Raw genomic sequence first — 18,898 nt, 5'->3', positions numbered from 1 at the left:
TTGGCTCCTGGCGACTCTCCAGAGGACACAGCCCCAGTGGCATAAAAAGGACACCAAGTGGAAAACAAATCTGTGGAGCACCCCGAATTTCCAGTACCTGGGCACTGTTGTGTATTGCAGAGTGCTTCCTCCGTGTGGAGCCCTAGACAGATATCGCCTCCGTAGGCTGGAGTTGGGTTTGTACACGAACGGGTCCTCATGTAATGTCCACTCCCACACGTAGTGGAGCACTTAGACCACGATGACCAGCAAGACCAACCTCCGTCAACTGGGGAATGACAAAGCACAACACTGTTTCTTGTCTCCCTAAATGCAGGTGGAAACAGATTCCTTCAGACTAGAGTAAGCATCATGAGATTTGAGTCACATTCTAGTTCATAATTCCAGTAACTGTACATTCTTAAACATCATCTCTAAAAAGATATTCTTGACGTAAAAGCTATCTGAACTGGCAGAAAAACATCAATTGGTCTGAATAAAATCCACAAGCCTTATCTTGTCTTCCCTGCCCCCAAAATATGTTATGCAAATTATGTTTCTTTGTACAATCTTCTGCCAGAAAAGGCCCTGTGTTCTCCACAATCCACTTAAAGTAAGAAAAGCCTCATCATTCTTTAGAAAAGATATGTTGAGAGTTGAATTTCTTGTTACTATTTTTACTAATAAACAGCAAAACAGTACTGGTTTTAATGATGTATGGTTTGGAAATGGTCCCAATATTTTCAAGCTCTATCAGCTTCTACAGACTCTTACCAGGGCATGGAAGAATGTTGCATTCTTGGTATTCAAGGGATGGTCCCAGGCACGGCAGCCCTCCATACTTTGGCTCAGGGTTGTTGCAAATACGCTTGCGGTTGCGAATGCCTCTGCTGCAGTCACGGCTGCACTGAGACCATGGAGACCACGGGGACCAGGCACCATTGATGGTATGAGTAGCATACCGCCCAGAATGCACGAAATCACCTGAGGGAAATGGACAGCAACAGAATACAATAACCAAACAAGCAAATAAATAAAGGGGCAGATCCTCAGGGGGAAAATATGCCTACTTGAAAACATACTAACATTGTTTATAATACTGCTGTGATTTATTGTATTCTGATCCAGCAGTGTTATCTCTGGAACGTTTACATGAATGTGTGTAATCAAAGGATTAGAATTTGGTGTTAAACTTGAAGTGCCAATACTAATTGTAGCACATTATTAAAAATTACAGAATGATGAAAATAGCATCAGCCAAGGCACTGGCTCCAAATTTTTTATTGCGTCATACTCCTTTTCTGATTTTTGAGAAAGCCTCATGCCTCCTCCCTTCTCCTTTACTACTAAACAACTCCTTTTTACAAAAAAACTCAATTTAGAATTTAAAATTAAGAATAAACACAAGAACTTTGTAAAAAAAGAGATTCAAATTAAAAACAAGCACTTTTAGCTTTCTTGTCTGATCATACACATAGAACTTTAAGAAAAATCAGAAACAAAACTAACATAATGCAAGGGATGATGAAAATCTCACAGCCTTTTGTCCCTCTTCCATTTCTTCACAACACACACACCAGTTTGGCAATCAATGTACTAAGTTATGATGACTTGACAACTTCTGATTTAGATGTAACTCTCCAAAGAATTTAATCTGACCTCCAGAGGCCTTACAAAGTTGATGTTTAAAGTCAAAGTAAGCATTAAAAGAAATGGATATTCCCTACACAAAGGAATTTTCAATAATTCTTCAATCAAACTTGCAAATTTACCCCACACTTACCATCTAATCATTAACCAGATCACAGGAATCAAACAATGCACCCTGGATGTAAGAAAATAATGATGCACTATGACAAACATTACCTTTTCACCACTTGGAAGGAGGACCTGATATAAAATCATACTAAACATGACCTCTACTTTGACCTTCAATTATTCCACACTTTAGGGTTACATCTCTTTTCTAGGTTCCCTGTATTACCTATAAATCTATATACATAATTTATTCCCAAGCACACTTCTGTGGTGAAACCCTTACTGCTAGATGGCTCCAACTTAATTATGGCATTCAACTCTTTAGCCCTGGGGAGAAGCAAGCTATCTCTAAGATGACAGCAGCTGGGCAGTCATCAATATGAGGTACTGCAAATATAATAAAAGGAACAGACCTCATAATGAGACAAGAAAGAAGAAATCAAATTAAAGTAGGTATTGAAAAATATCTTTAGAACATGCTGAGGTGATGGATAAAATGTAGCACTACTCACAATGTTAATTATTTTGGAAGAGATAACCTTGATATTGCCAAAGCCCTGCCAGAAATGAAGAATTTTATCGGATCTACAAGTAGTCCTTTTCTATTTGTAACCACCTTGTGTGTTTTCCCACTGCTTCTTCTATCTTTCCTCTTACCACAGAAACATCCACTATGGCAGGAAAGATAGAGCAGCTACTCTCTGCCTTTTGGATAGTAGCACCAGAAGCAGACTGTGTGGAAACACCTCTTGTCTAACTGCACACAACTACAAAAAGGCCTAACAAGCCTTCTCTGTTAAGACTACCACACTCCAGTCCATGGTTCATGGGGATTTGGGACTAGGAAGAAGCCAAAACAGAACAGAACATGCCAGAACAGGCACTTGGTGCAACACCAGTTGTGTGATGGACATCCCGCTGGAGGTGCAACTTATTTAAGTGGTTCCTATTACACACGTTCTTTTCCAATAGGATTCTGGCTCAACAACATTGCTTTCATAGAATCATAGAATGATTGAGTTGGAAGGGACTTAGAAAGCCATGGAATTAGACATGGGGATGAATATAAAAACAAATCAGGATATTCATTAAATATCCTTGATTCATCAGATATTCATTGCTTCATAGTCTTGAGGTCCAGATACCCCAATGAATATGAAGCAACAAATATAACTCTTTTATATTTCTCCCTTCATTCCCTATCTGCTTATGCCCTTATAGAACAGCTATTCCTTGGGGCATAAGCAGAGAGGGATTGTCCTTTCCGGTGGCTTGTTAAAGCCTGTCCAAAAGGAATCCCCCCCCCCCCGGGGCTTGGGGATGGCTTGGTTCCTCTTTCCTCCTCTTTCTATGCCCACATGGCATAAGAGGAGGAGGGAAGAGATCAATGAGGGATCGAAGGGATTCCCCAGCTGCTGCATGATTGCTTTGATCCCTGCTTTCCCTCTTCTTGCTATGCCCGGTGGGGCTTAGCAAGAGGAGGGGTAAAGGGATCAAACCAATCCTGCAGCCCCGGTTGCACGATCGCTTTCATCCCTGCTTTCCCACCTCTTGCTATGCCATGCAGGGCATAGCAAGAGGAGGGAAAGGGGGAAAATGACCAGGACAAAAGACGAATTGATTCATTGTTCATCAGGTCACGGGGGGGGGGGCAATTCGTGATTTTGGTGCTTCGTCCCCATCTCTACATGGAACTTTGGGTATGTAGCTCCATATTCATTTTTCACCCAATATTAGAAGACAGAGTTTTTGAAAACTTTCACAGTCCCTGCATAGTTTTAAAATAAAAATAAAAAAAGCTTCGCCATACTTCTGAGTTTTTTTAATTTTTCCTGGCCAAATAGAAATTCTTTGCGTTTCAAAAATAAAGTGGAAGGGGGAAATGAGGGGGGTCAGAATGTTTGGTGGCCCTTTGTTTATGGAGTTGGATGATAAATTCCAAGCTATTGGCTAAGGAGGAGTTTGAAACCACACACACACCCCAGGCCTCCTTCAGATAGCAACTATCTAAGAAGCTAAGCCTGGCCCCAGCAACAGCCATGAGACATATATTTTTGGAATTGTCCACAAAAACCTGGTGCACAACCTGATGAAGATGGATTATCACTGAAAGCTTGCTGTTTGTTTTTAGCTTTGTTTTATTTTTATTTTATTTTTTTGTTGTCCAACAAAGGTATCACCCGTTCCTGCAGTCGCTGCAGAGTCAGGCAACAAATCAAAGAAAATGTGGAGGGGGAAAAGTGAGTTGTTAGTGTATACACAAAGGTCTCTTCACACATACTAGATGTAATCCAGTAAAAAGTAGGCACTTTTTAAAGGATTTATTTTGTGTTCTCACTGAAATGCACAGTATTTCAAGTTTTTAATAATTTAGGGATGTGTTGACAATTATTTTTAAATTTATACTTTAAAAATATTAAGAAGTGGAAGTATTTGAAGGCATGTCCTGTTTCGATTAGGTATCCTTTATTATGAATCTCTGTGCTTGTTTTCCAATTGTGGTTTTTGTTTTTATGTTGTATTCATTAGACATTATCCTTTTAAAAATGAAATATATTTTATAAGCAGAGATGTTGCTGTTGTTATTCCAATTACATTGGAAGTCATTGCAGACCCAGTCTTTAAAAGGTGGGGAAACAACCTGGGAAATATTACACTGCAACCATCACCCTGGTAGTGCATCATGAAAGAATGAAATACGTTAACTCTAGAAACAGAAACAACCCCTATAAGACTCTCTGGACACATTTTTTTACTTTTATAAAAACATGCTGAAAAACATTGCCATCAATTTAGAATCCTTAAACACCTTAAAGCCCAGTCCTGTGAAAACTGGCTTTGAAATACCCATTCTTTTGTTGGTTGAACATTGGTGTAAGTCTGCACAGGGCTGCAGCCTCTTTCATCTTGTCAGAAGAGTCTGACTGAATCGGGCATCTTACAGCATCCCTTAATCATATAATTCCTTCTAACTGTAAATCCAGCGGGCAAATGCCAGTAAGGTGTTAGGTGCTAAGAAAACAAGAGAGAGAGATTTGCTCACTTGGAAGTACAAAGTACACAGAGCTCTTGGCAAACCTTGCCCCGAGAAACAGACACATGAGGCCTGAACATGTCCAGTGGCCATAGCTGGCTGAGCACTAACTGGAATAAGTCAAAATCTGGAGAAGAATGGAATGGCAGGGATGGTGCAATGCTGCATGGCTGGCCAGCCTGAACTTTCAGAAGAAGCCTTCTGTGTGAGAATAGCAGTATTTTAGTATATACATGCCCCTTCTGCATGAATAATGCTCAGCAACATTATACAAGATGTTATGATGTTCAAAAACTTTATAAACATGAGTTTAGCAATCCTTATAACCATCCTGCAAGGTGACTTGGCAGTACTATCATGTTAGAAATGCAGAAGAAAGAAAGAGCCGTCTGTGAGTTACTCACAGAGAAGAGATTTAAATCTGGGATTCGTTGCCTTAACCAACCACCAGCCACTAGATTGCTGCTTAGTTTCATCCTCTGTTCTGTTTTCATTTGTGGAACCTCACAAAAATGGCCATTACCAGACCATTTTAAATTAAAGGAAAATAAAGTTAATAGAGACAATGTTAAAAGCCTTCTAGTTGATATACTGCCAGAAGGGGGAGCGGTTAGTATTGTTGTCTCCTGGCCCAGAGTCAAAAGTCAGTGATGAAGAGAATTAATGGACAAGTTGTAGCAACAAATCAGCCGGGGCCTTAGGAAACCGTTTGTAATGGGTGTAATGGTGCCACAGTAAAAGCTCCATCTCTGAAAAAAGTTAAGAAATGGGTAGGTAGTACTTTATTGTGAAAGTTCCTGCCACAAGAGGTGATGTGGGAAGAGATGGTCGCTCTGGCATTTCAAAGTAGTTACTGCAAAATCTGCTTCACAGACTCCGAATAGACTCATTTTGAAACCCTTCAAAATGGAAGTCTTTTTCCAGGTACTACTCACAAGTACATGAAGGGAAATCAGACAGAGCAAGGCAGGTCTGTATGAAAAGTTATGAAAGCCATGAGAAAACAGGTGCCATAAATAGAGCCCAAGATCAACCACCTCTTTCTAGCCCTATTCAGTTGTTTTTCAGGTAATTCTTGCCAACACACTCTGAGGGGAGTGCGTAGCCCCTCCCTCTCCATCGTCACTTTCTTCAGATGGGAGATTGACGAGTCTGCAGAAAAGACAGTCCTGTTCACCTGCCGGCTCTTATGTGAGCAGATCTGCTAGAAAACTTGGTTCTTATTCACAAGGAGCGTGTAGACATAATTAGGAACCTCCCCTGTGCAGATAAGTTACTCTCCACATGTGGAAAATGGCACCAGAGAAGGGAAGGTCTAAGGGCTTCCCTCTAACTATGTTAGAGAGAGCAAAGCAGATAACAGAGAAGCATGGCACTGTTGCTGGGACTTGTCGACTAAATTTCTAACATAGTCCCAGGGATTCAATTTCAATGTTCTGTTTGGTTAGGTCATGGCCCTGTCAGAAACAAGGCTTGCAGTTTTGTTGTGGCTTGCCCTTTCCTTCTACTGATGGAGTAGGACTTTTCCCTCTCATTCCCAAATCCACACCTATTGAGGAACACATTGGCAAGACTGGAGGACAAGCTTGTAGCAGAAAACCAGCAAGAAGATGACAAAGATGCCTTTCCTTCACCTGATCCTGAACTCAAATCCTCTGCCCACGACTGTTGTTCTCTCCCACCCCCTGGCCCATTTTCTGTTTTGGTATCTAGAAAACTAAAAGGGAAAATTTGTAGAGAATCCTCTACCTTCCCTTTCTCTGCTGTAAGCATTCATGCCAAAAAAAAACAAACAAACAAAAAAAAACCAAATGGGTGCTCTTCTAGAAAATCTAAAGAAACCTGGACTTGACAAAGTTGTTTTATTTTAGCAGTGGGCATCATCTGATCCACTGGCTGCATCAGCTCAATTTTGTGGGCCCTGTTACCCCTCCTTTGCTCTGACACCACATTTTTTTCTGCGATGGCCACAGCAGAAACTCCTGAAGTTCCACTTTGAACCAATGTGCACAAAAAGAGCGCATGCCTTGTTCAAATGCCCCCAAAATTGCTTCCACTTCTAGAGGCATTTAAAAACTGCTTCCAGAACTTCCAAAATAAAACAAGTTTTGTGTTTTCCAAGCTGCTTGTTTTGAAGTGAATTGGAGGGTTTTTTTTTAATTTTGAAGGGGTTTGTTTTTTTTTATGCTGCCATATCATGAAAATTCAGCAATGCAGAAGTGAATTTTGGGAGAGGGTGGAGTACTCAGCACTGGGGTGGGGGTGGGGGAGAAATGTAGTCTCCCTAGTGCTGCAAGTTGCCTGTCCCTGCATTATGTGGAAGCACATTTATCTAAAAGCCATGAGCGGGCTTATCAACAGGGGTCAACATTCCCCTCAAGCAAGGTGCTAAATGAAATTTTGCAAAGATGGGTGACAAAAAAAAGGACATGGAACAATAGACAATGAATTTATTAAATTAACAATGATATAAAGCAAAGAGGGATTGCTGAGCTTTTTAGAAGGTAAGATACAAGTTTTAACCCATTTCAGGGAGAGTGAGGCATGCAGCACTGAGATGAAATCCATGAAAGATCAAATAGAAAGAACAGAGAACAAGAGCAAAATGCACAAGGTGGGGCATCTGGGAAAGCTTGGAACTTTCCCAAGAAGCAGTTATGGTGTATATAATGGGGATAAGAAATGGAACTCAAGTCAATAGTGCAATTTTTCTATAGCAAAAAGTTGAAGACACAATTTTAAACTGCAGAGCAGGGGCAGAAACTTGGGAGACATTACTGCTAGTCTGAGCAGCCTTGGTAATCTGACCTTTAGCACACCTTGAAGAATTCTGTACAATGGAAAAGGAAGCTTGCTCCAAAATAATATTTCCCCAATTCTGATGAGAGCCACAAAGACAACAGAAGACCTAAGAGGAAAACCTTGGGAATGAAGATGGGAGACTGGCTATATTTAGTCTCGAGAAAAGAAGGCTGAGGGGGATAGGAGCTCGAGGGCTTTCAAATATTTAAAAGATGTCAGGAAAATGAAGAAGAGCTGTAGTTTTATCTGCATCTCGATGTTACAAAATATATCCTAATTATAAGAGCTGTTTAACAATCAATCATGCTACTTGGGAAGGTAACAGAATCACTGCCATTAGTTTTCAGCACAAAGAATAAAAGTCAAAGGAGCAGCACCTGAGACAGGTAAAAGCTGGAATCATCGCTATCTGGTAAAGGGAGGCATTTATCCGAACTGTGTCCTCAAGACCAGCTTTTTACCAGGACAAAACTGAGGTGAATGCCAAATCTGACCACTTCAGGCACTGGTGACGTCAGCCTGTTAGGAGGGGGGCTGTTACTCCTCCTTCCCTATGACATCTCAACTTCCCATTATAGTTTTGTGATAAAACTGCACCCCCACAATAATCAAAATTCGCTAATTACATATACTGTAATGAGTTATTTGGAATCACCCTCTTTCTTTCTTTCTTTCTTTCTTTCTTTCTTGCTTGCTTGCTTGCTTGCTTGCTTGCTTGCTTGCTTGCTTGCTTGCTTCCCCCCCCCTCTCTCCCCCCTCTCTCTTTCTCTCTTTCTTTTTGCAAAACTGACACATAATTAAAGGTGCAGCTACACTAGGTATCCAAATTATTCAGATTCAGATCTGCTGCAGGTTGATTCCGTCTCCTTCGGTTTTAAGTGCACTGTTGTCAAATAATCCAAATTAGCTTCATTTCAAGCCTCCTCGCAGCACAACATTATGCTACAGTTCAAAAAGTGACCCCAACCTCCCTCTCCAATTCTTCCATTGTTAATACCATCTTATTCCCCCTTTTCCCCACCCCTTAATCTAATTTCTGCTGTCAGCCTCATTCTGCTGGTTTGTTAATGTTCTCCAACTAGCACTGGTGGATTTTGCAAAAACTACACACACACTCACATAATACACACACGGCAAAGATGCAATCACATGTCCATTAGCATTCATTCAGGTTGCTTTCATTCCACACGCACACACAGTTTTTCTACAGAAATCTTAGTGCTAACGTCTTATAACAATATGACAGGTCTGGTGAAAACAACAGACCAACAGATCCCATGCTTGAAATCATATGCAAAGCATTTAGCAGTCCACAGAGAGATAGCGAAGCAAAAGGAGCTAAATATAGCAGTAGACAAACTGTGCTGTGGAAAGAGCCGGTGTGGCCGTACAGGAGGTAATAAGGAATCAGGGGGAAGAATGCAAAAAAAAAAAAAAAAAAAAAAAAGTAATAATAATAACCCAGCATTGCAGTGAACAGGTGATCTATTCTGAGGGATAGATACAGTAGGACTCCCGTATCCATGGGAGATTGGTTCCACTGTGTACTGTGGATGCCCCAAACTGTAGATATGAGGGAAACTTTGCATACAACATACAAGGGAGCATTCTTGTTTGTGGTATATAGGGCTGCTGCAAACCACAGATATGTGAAACTATGGATATCAATCCCATGGATATGGACATCCTACTGTAATTCTAAGAATAATTTAAACAATTAAATTAATTTCAAGGGTGAAAAGGAGAGAGCTCAAAGGGATGGATATTTTCACAGTCGCAAAGAACACATTCCAATTAAGACATCACCCCTGCACTCCTTTGAATTGATCTTTGCACATGCCCCATCGCTTTTCTATATCAGCACAAGCAATCACACATGCCTGAAGCAATGTGAACACATTCGCTTGTAAAAAAAGTAGAAGCAGTGGAGGAAAAAAATATGGATTAGGAGGGGGAAAGTCCAGCCTGTTTTGCATTGACCTGTACATTGTGTAGTTGACAGAAAAATACTGCAGATCTAACCATATCCATCCTGGCGCAATTCTCTTACATTCTGTCAATGTAGTCACACTTTTAGTTATATATAATAATGTCATGAGGGAAAATTTTATTCCTCTTATAGTGTAAATGTAACTGTTTCTAACCACTTCTATAGATCAATGGGAGTAGCCTCATCAAGTGTTTTGCACCACAGGCCAGCCATTCTACAAACTAAAAAAGTAGCAATTTCAGTTTTGAGGGGGGAGGGGGGAAGGTTGGGCGTTTTTTAAAAATGTAATTATAACAGTAACTAATTACAGTGGTGCCTCGCTTAACGACGATAATCCGTTCCAGGAAAATCGCTGTTAAGTGAAAACATCGTAAAGCGAAATTAAAAAGCCCATTGAAACGCACTGAAAACCTTTCAATGCATTTCAAGGGGCTAAAAACTCACTGTCCAGCGAAGATTCTCCATACGGCAGCCATTTTTAGTGCCTGTATAGCAAGGAATCCATCTCTAAGCACAGCGGGAGCCATTTTAAGCACTGGGTGGCCATTCTGAAAACCCGACGATCAGCTGTTTTTGATCATTGTAAAGCAAAAATCAGTTCCCGAAGCAGGAAACCGATCATCGCTAAGCGAAATCCCCCCATTTAGATGATCGCAAAAACATCATCATAAAGCGGATTAGTCGTAATGCGGGGCAATCGTTAAGCGGGACACGACTGTATTTCTTTGGGGAAAGAATTGGAATTAGTTATTTTTTAAATGTTCTGGTGAACTAATCATTTTGCTAGTCCTTCCAACATTTGTGACAACTTCTGGTTCAGTGGTGTCTGTAAAAGTAAGGGTTGCCATGAGTGACTACTTACCATCTGTGGAGCATCCTGTAGAACCATCACTGGAGCAGTAACGCATTTCAATCCTCTGCCTTCCCACATCTAGCAAACTGGCATCAGGCAGCCGGGCCTTGCATGTGTATCGAAAACGTTGTTCATAATGGCCACCGTTGTCAGAGATGTTCACAGGACTCCATGGTGTCCAAGGTGTGGTTTTTTTCAACTCTGGACAGGGGCTGGTATTGCAAGCCTGAAACTCCTGGGGGAAAGTGCATACATAGATTCAGGAGATAACAAGGACAATACATTGGAAACAGTACTTTCATGTAATTTGACTCTAATCCCTGATTTTTAGAAATACTAATCATTTAAAAAAGCCCTCCAAGCTTACACTTGCTTGGATATCAATATGTCTACGAAGTCTGCAGTAATAAAGCAAAACGTTATACTTCATTGTATACTTCAAACTTGAGGTCCTTATGCACAATTCCCATGTGTATAACCAGGCTTTTACTAAAGATTTTGAAGCAGCTGTCCCTACTTTGGTTGATTTATATTTAATTCATTCATTTTTTTTTAAATGGGGTCATTTGTTAAGATGTTCCCAGCATAGGTCTCAGAATGGCTCAGAGAACAGAGCTATAACAGCATGGTAAAATCTATAAAGCAAATCATAACAAGCACTTTACAAGTAAATCATAAAAATTAAGGGAGCCTGGCCAACAAAATGGTTCTCAGCCAGCATTGGAAGGAAAGCAAAAAGAGGTGCCCAAATTAATATGCCTGTGAGGTGAATTGCTCTGATAAGGGATTCTAATAGGGCAGTGCCAGAACTGATAAAGCCCTGTTTCCAGATGCCATATGTTTAATTTTGAAAAGAAGGACATGTGTGGATCAAGTGCAGTCCTTTGGATGTGGCTTGTGTACCTCTACTGTCAGCCCTAATTAGCATGGCCAAGGGCCAGAGTGCTGAAAGTTTGTCTATAACCGCATCTGGAGGACACTTCACTCACCTCTGTGATAGTGGGATGCAGGAATGGGGTCTCTTAATGGCAAGCTTTCTCACACTGGAGAAGGCAGGTGCACAGGGTATCCTAGTCTCAAGGTGCTTAGAGCTTCACAGTGGGGCCTCAGAAAACACTTTGGCTCCAAGAATCACCAGCTGCACTAGCTGGGCGGGTGGGTCAGTGGGAAAAGACAGGGACCATGAACACATTACAGTGGTGCCTCGTATTGCGACGTTAATTTGTTCCACAAAAATTGCTACAGAACGAAAACGTCACAATGCGAAATAAAAAAGCTCATAGAGACGCATTGAAACCTCTTCATTGCGTTCCTATGGGCTGGAAACTCACCGTTCAGTGAAGATCCTCCATAGCACTGCATTTCTGGTGCCTCTTAAGCGAGGAATCCATCCCAGAAAACAGTGGGTGGCCATTTTGTTTACCCGGTGGCCATTTTGAAACCACCGATCAGCTGTTTTAAAATTGTCGCTTTGTGATGCTCGGTTCCCGAAGCAGGGAACCGATCATCGCAAAGCGAAATTCCCCCATAGGGAACATAGCAAAGTGATAGCTTTTGCGATCGCAAAAAAGTGTCACAAAGCGATTTCATCGCTAAGCAGAGCGATCGCTATGCGTGGCACCACTGTACACCCAAATGCACTGGACAGGGCAGCTGCTGTTAAAAGATTGCTGAAGGAGCACACTTCTGCGGTATTATCAGTGAACAACACAACAATTCTACCTACCTTTATTTTATTGACCCCGACCTTCTACTAGCTACTAGCCTCATTTTCCTATGAGAAAGAAGTAAACAAACCAGAAAGGCTTGCTTCTGGGAAGCAGAAAAGAATCACGGGTGGTGCAGGGCTCTGGTGCACAAACGAGGGACAATCCTTCCCCTTTGGTTGGAGAAGAAATGCCCGGTGCCAATTCCTGTGAGGGATTACAGAACTGACCGAAAATCTCCCCTGTTCCTGGCTGGCAACTCAGTATCATGAGGCTCGGGTCAGATGAGGCTGACCAGACATCTTCCCACACCCTCAGCATACCCAAGCTGGCAGCAGCAGACCTGGACAATGCTGAACTGGTCCAGCCGACATTCATCTTATCTGCTGCCTTTGCCCAGGACTAGTCTAGAATGAATAATCACATTTTGTTTCTTTATTTGTCCCTATAAAAAAACAACAACAAAGCCTCGGGAATGCCATTTTGTACCAGATGCTTGCTGTTGGGTAAGCAGTGGAACATTGCCCAATAATAATGTGCCTGAGAGGGACAAGAAGGATCCAGGTCTTCAATAGCTTGGCAGAGAGGATCCAAACCTCAGGCTGGCTGTTCCTACTCCAAGCAAAAATGCCCTCCTGTTTGCAGACCTCTGATCGTCCCTCTGCTATAAAACCCACAGTCTGAGCCAGCAGAAACTGCAGTACTGATGCTTTACCATAATGTCTTTTCATTTTAGGCCCCTGGGTTAGTGTTAGTCAACAAATCTCCTCTAGCTTTCCACTCTAAATGTACAGTTAGCATGAACAGACTATAATAGTGGTTTAAAATGAGAGCCATAATTTCAGGAGCTAAAAGGAGATGTGTCTTCCCCATATGGCCCTGTGTGTCGCCACTGATGTCTCATGGGTAAATGCCAAATCACGCCCTTCAAAAGAAAACCAGCCAGGTCTAGAAAGATCTTCGCCTGTGCATTTTTATGACTTGACTACTCCCTCTGACTTTTTTTTTAACCTTTGGGATCTAAAGGAGGACTAAAATAACCTTCTTCCCTGTAAAGAAATAAACATACCAGTTCCACCAGCCTACAAATGCAGCTTGCGGAGCCCATGGACACCCAGTACAGAGGCATGGACCTGAGACTTCAGCTGACACAATGTTTCTAGTATGTCCTCCATAAAAGGACCAAGGCAGTCACAAACCAAGAATAATGCTCCATTAAAACAAGGGCACAGAACGAAACAGGAGAGCAGTAAAAGTCTGCAGAACCTAGAAAACAAATGTTAAATCTGGCCCATTCGGCACACCAGGCTGTCTGGATGAACAGAAAGCATCCTCTTTGGCACAATCTGAGTTTCCCTTAGAAGTGCATTAAACAAGCAGGATGTCCTTCCCTTGGTCACCCCCCACCAAATTTCAGAGCAGATCCTCAGATCACAAACACAGCATCCAGGCAAGGAACTGAAGGAGGGGGCACCCAAGTCACAATCCACCTAGGGCTTCATATGTAAGCATCCACACTTTGTATTGTCCCTGGAAAAGAGCCCATAGCTGGGACAGTCATTTAAGTATCCATGTGGGATGTGGCAATGTTTTATCTAGCTAGTCCTAGTTAGTAAATCTAGATGCCATATTCTTTACTAATAAGCTTGCTCACGGGCAGCTGAACATACAGCATATTGCAGTAGTCTAAACAAGAAGCGGCAATACTGACCAAGCTCTCTCTCTATTATGTATATTTCGTCACCACGAATTTGTTTCAGTGTCCCTGACCTAGCCTTGCATAACACAGGAGAATCTTCTGAGTCATGAATGTATAACAGGGCTATGCAAATATATAACACAGCAATTAACACAGTTGTCACTCACAACACTACAACCGGGACAGTCAGGGCCATTCTCACAAGCTCTGTGGCGGGCCTGAATCCCTCCTCCGCATTGGGCCGTACAACGTTCCCATGCACCCCAGGTGGTCCAAAACATGTGCGGAGAACATAGCAAATGTTCATTGCAATACCTAGGAGAGAGGAAACAAAAGAAAAAGGAAGTTGTATATCTGCTCTCAGCTCTTCATTTTACTGGTGAAGAGGAGTTGGTAGCTTCACTAACAATGGGGGAACCAGACTCTTGGCATCAAAGTGAGCCAAAGTATGACACCATGTTGTCCACTTCAGTATCTAATAATGGAATTTACTTACATACATGGGGGTAGAATTGCTGTATTTTGAGAAAATGCCACTAGATATCTTACATTTTATAAGCATTGTAACAGGACACTGATTACCAGCTGTGTTAGAGTAGATACTGCAGAATGTGATCCAATGAGCATCACACTGAGCTCTGAATTGAGTTTTGCTAGCTAGATTTCGGAAATAACCAACAACCTAAATTGGTCGCATAGCTATGGAATGTTGCAGTTATGAAAAAGACAACAGCTTATAGCAAATCTTGATATTCAATATTCAAAAACATTCTCTTTAAAGCTTAGACCTCTAAGGCCTTTCTCTGGCATTGGTCCAAAAAAAAAGCAATAAATTTCATACACACTACCTTTGGGTAGTGTGGGCGGCATATAAATTAAATAAATAATAAAATAATAATAAACAAAGCTCTGATCATTTTACACATGTGGTGGAGTAGGCTTCGTATGAAGAAGCACGGACGAAGCAGATCATGCGAGCTATTTGTAGACTAAACTTTGGTTACCAATTCACTACGCAGCAAACAACAGTCCACAGGATCAAATGATTTTGTCCTGCAGTACCACAAAATCCCAAATGCAGCACTACTTGGAATTTGGTTTTAGATTAATAATTTTGACAGTCTGACATTCTTGATACCCAAAATGTTAATCCAGTACTAATAGTCCATATAGGAAGATAAAGTCAAAACCCATGTTTTAGGCTTAAGGAGAACAAAATATGTAATCTAAAACAGGGGTCCCCAAGCCCTAGTCCGTGGCTTGGTGCTGATCTGTGGCCTTGGCAGGACTGGGCTATGGAGACAGATCTCCCCCCCCACAGTCCCCCCCCCACATGCATGACCTGCCTACCCATATGCATGGATGCCCCGCCCCCCCACACGTGTGCACGCTTTGCCCACCCATGAGTGCCCCCACCCATCCGTGCATGTGCACGAGTGCACCCTGCTGACCCACAAGAGTGCCCCACCCACCTGCACCTGGACCCCGCCCCCCCAACTGGTCTGCAGTTCAGAAAACGTTGGGGATCACTGCTCTAAAACACCCTGGTGAGCATGAAAGAACAACAATATCATTGCTGGATGGACAGCTCAGTGAGTAGATCTATAAAGATGCTCAGTCATCCAGGTGAGGTTATCTGGAAGTTGCATCATGGTAACTGGACTTCTCTTATTAGGTTGAAATATTTTGCTACTCATCCAAGTAGCTTCTTCAGTCTGAGAAGATTCCTGATATAGCCTCCATGTTGGTTTCATTCCCCCCTGATCTGAATAGGCTCATTAGATTGACAAAGGACGGGGGGGGGGGGAGAGAATGAGTGAAATTCCCACTTCTGCAGTCCTTCTCCACCCATTGTCGTGGGTCGCTAACAGTAGTTAACAATGGTCTTTCTGGTGTGGTCTTTCAAAACAACCTGTCTTCTTGATCCAAAATGAGTTCCTCGGTGTCACCCACTGTTGCCAGCTTATACATGTAAGAAGTGGAAAATAAGGCACTAAACTTCTTGGCTTAAACACCTTATGGGGGACAACTCCTACCCGTTGGTTTCAGGTATGCGGATGACACCTAAGTGAAGATCAAGATTTAGGAAGGACAGGCCTTCACAGACCACATAAATGCAGTGAAATATCAAGTTCACCAGGGAAGACATGAAAGACAACCTGTAGGCTTTCCCGGACTGTGCAGTCATCATAGGATCCGACAGCAGTTTAGGAAGAGAAATCTACAGAAAACCTACACACACTGATCAATACCTGTGATTTGACTCTCATCACCCATTCAACACAAACTAGGGGTCATCAGGATGCTAGGTAAAGGTAAAGGTAAAGGTTCCCCTTGACAATTTTTGTCCAGTCGTGTTCGACTCTAGGGGGCGGTGCTCATCCCCATTTTCAAGCCATAGAGCCAGCGTTTGTCCGAAGACAATCTTCCATGGTCACATGGCCAGTGCGACTTAGACACGGAACGCTGTTACCTTCCCACCGAAGTGGTCCCTATTTATCTACTCGCATTTGCATGCTTTCGAACCGCTAGGTTGGCGGGAGCTGGGACAAGCGACGGGCGCTCACTCCGTCGCGTAGATTCGATCTTACGACTGCTTGGTCTTCTGACCCTGCAGCACAGGCTTCTGCGGTTTAGCCCGCAGCGCCACCACATCCCTCATCAGGATGCTAAATCACAGTTTATTTAGTTTGTTTATTGGCTGAACAGGTGTTTGGTGCTTTAAAGTCCCACCTCCTCCCGCAGTCTGTCTTGCCTTCTCTGGGCGCTAGTGAAGAAGCAGGGCTTTGAAGTGATGAACACTGGTTTGGCTGATAAACCAAATGTCACAAACTGCCAAACCTGCCCATCTCTAAATGCTGTTGTTATTGTCATTATCATCCTCTCATATTTCACTCCAGTAAAACACTCCAGTGTTCTGCGTGAATCATCTGGAGGAACAACAGAATCCTTAACATTTTCAGTGTTGCATTAAAAAAATAGAACTTTGCCTGTCCCTGTTCTATCTTCGCTTGTTTATCTGGCCAGCCTTTAAAGTAAGAGACTGGAAGCAAATCCCCCAGTCACTTGCATGTAAAAAGTAGATTAAAAAATAATACTGCAATTTAACCTACTCAGTCTTCTGATCATCAGTTCTCTAGACTTGTCTTTCGTCCCTTCGGCAAGAGTGATTTATGATCTATAAATTATAATATACCCAAACAACTTGTGTCATAGTATAATTTATGGACAGCAAACCATTTTTACAAAAATTCCTTAAGTGGAACATTTAAACGTGTCTGAGCATATAAAACAAATACAGAGCATGCCATCTGAACTGAGTAATAATGACATTTTTTAGAGTCTAGCGTTTTGAGGTAAAAAAAATCATCCCTTGCTTCTGTGATAACATATATATTCAAATTAAAAAGAAATAGACTCCCATGTACTTTCCTCCAAGCAGTATTAAAAATCTCCAAAGCTTCTATGACCTATGATCTAAATAAAGCAACCTTTGACCCAGGCTTATATTAAAGGCTCCAGGTTCATGTTTTACTTTGTTTATGGAATTGAGGGCTGGCTTCCAGTCAACCAAACCAACACAAAGTTGTCCTTCACAAGCCTAGAATATTGGATTGGGAATACTGCCCCTTTTCACCCCCTCCATTCAGACCAGTGATGTGCAGACAATTAATACCTGTTGGATGCCAGTATAGTGATTTTTATGGACTTATTGATCAGGTTGCCTTCATCCATGCACTACCATACATTACCGGAGCAACACAGAAAGAATATGTGGAGAAACATTTCCCATGGCATTGTGATGGTGCATATACAAGCTCCTACTATCTGCTATGCAGCACACCTACGCAATGGAAGCAGCAAAAAAGAAAAAAAGAAGAAGGAGGAATTTTGATCCTTCTGCATAGGGTAAAGATAGACTTGTAGCTGCAAAGTATCATGATAGTAACACTGTGCCTCATCATGGAGCTTATCTATCTGACTAGAACCAGGGAAATGTATAAAGTGTTATGTGAGACCAGGATTAGAGCCAAAAGTTGTCCCTGTATCAGCCTTGCGTGGTCAGACAGGATTTCTGCATTCCCTGCTGTGGTGGGGAAAAAAATACCCCCTTTCCCACTCAGACAGACGGACAGAAAAACAAACAGGCAGATAGAGAGTTCTGTTTGCAATCACATACAACTGGACTCTGGTGCATGCACAATGTTCTGGATTCTAGCCAAAATGTTTATAAAAATTGCTTTGCTGCTCAGAAAACAAAATTAAGACCTGAAGCCAAGCTCATGTTTCCCTCCCAGTTAAAATCATTCACAAGACACAAGTGAATTTGCTGCAGCAGTGGGATGGGGGTGGGCTTCGGAAACCTCAAATACATTTGGGACTCTCATTGAGGGGGTGAATCTGCTGGAATGTGGGATTTTGAGCAGAGTCCCATTAATCCTCTTTCTGGAAGCATTTCAAGGTAGTAGGAAGTGCTTTTTCCCCCTGCTGCTCTTCCCCTCCCTCTTGGTTTTTCCTTTTCTCAGCACCCAGAGGGCTCATGTTTAGCCGGGGTTTGGCAGAACAAGCAGGGCAAGAGTCTTAGATCTGTGAAACCGCAGACCTTTGCACTGACCCTGTGTCTAGAAGTGATGAGGGCTGAAGTGAGAAGGTGACAAGGAAAAATTGCCAGGCTGGTGATGTGACTCTTGATGTACTGGGGGGGGGGGAGGGACACACCTTATTTTCCCAATCACTTTTGAAAGCGCGATGGGGGGAAGAGGAAGAGAATCTCTCCAAGCTTGCTTCCTGGATTCCTTCCACTTACAGACGAATACACATACAGTATTCATTCACAGATAGATACAGATGCTCATTATTACATTGATTAAACTCCTCTTGCACATTAAAGGCACAACACAGTTTGAAAGGGAGGGAAGAAACATCAGCATTACTTGGCCACATGGTTTAGTAATAACTACAACATGGCAGAAGAACTAGAGACCAAATTGCTAACATGCGCTGGATTATAGAGAAAGTGAGAGAGTTCCAGAAAAACGTCTACTTCTGCTCCATTGACTACGCAAAAGCCTTTGAC

General features: G+C 42.2%; 1 protein-coding gene across 3 annotated transcripts in view; it reads right to left on the bottom strand.

Moving 5' to 3' along the window:
- The window catches only part of SEMA5A (semaphorin 5A), a 195,819-nt gene that overhangs the window by 8,701 nt on the left and 168,220 nt on the right, over positions 1–18,898 (bottom strand). For all 3 annotated transcript variants that reach the window (XM_020812770.3, XM_078392566.1, XM_020812772.3), the window contains 4 exons: positions 13,989–14,136; positions 10,426–10,651; positions 754–963; positions 98–268 (listed from right to left, as the gene is read on the bottom strand). In XM_020812770.3, the coding sequence (XP_020668429.3) occupies positions 98–268; positions 754–963; positions 10,426–10,651; positions 13,989–14,136 (755 nt within the window). The remainder of the gene's footprint in view (positions 1–97; positions 269–753; positions 964–10,425; positions 10,652–13,988; positions 14,137–18,898) is intronic.

Source organism: Pogona vitticeps, chromosome 4 (genome assembly GCF_051106095.1).
Source record: "Pogona vitticeps strain Pit_001003342236 chromosome 4, PviZW2.1, whole genome shotgun sequence".
NCBI classification, from domain to species: Eukaryota; Metazoa; Chordata; class Lepidosauria; order Squamata; family Agamidae; genus Pogona; species Pogona vitticeps.
This window is presented reverse-complemented; position numbering and strand designations above follow the sequence as displayed.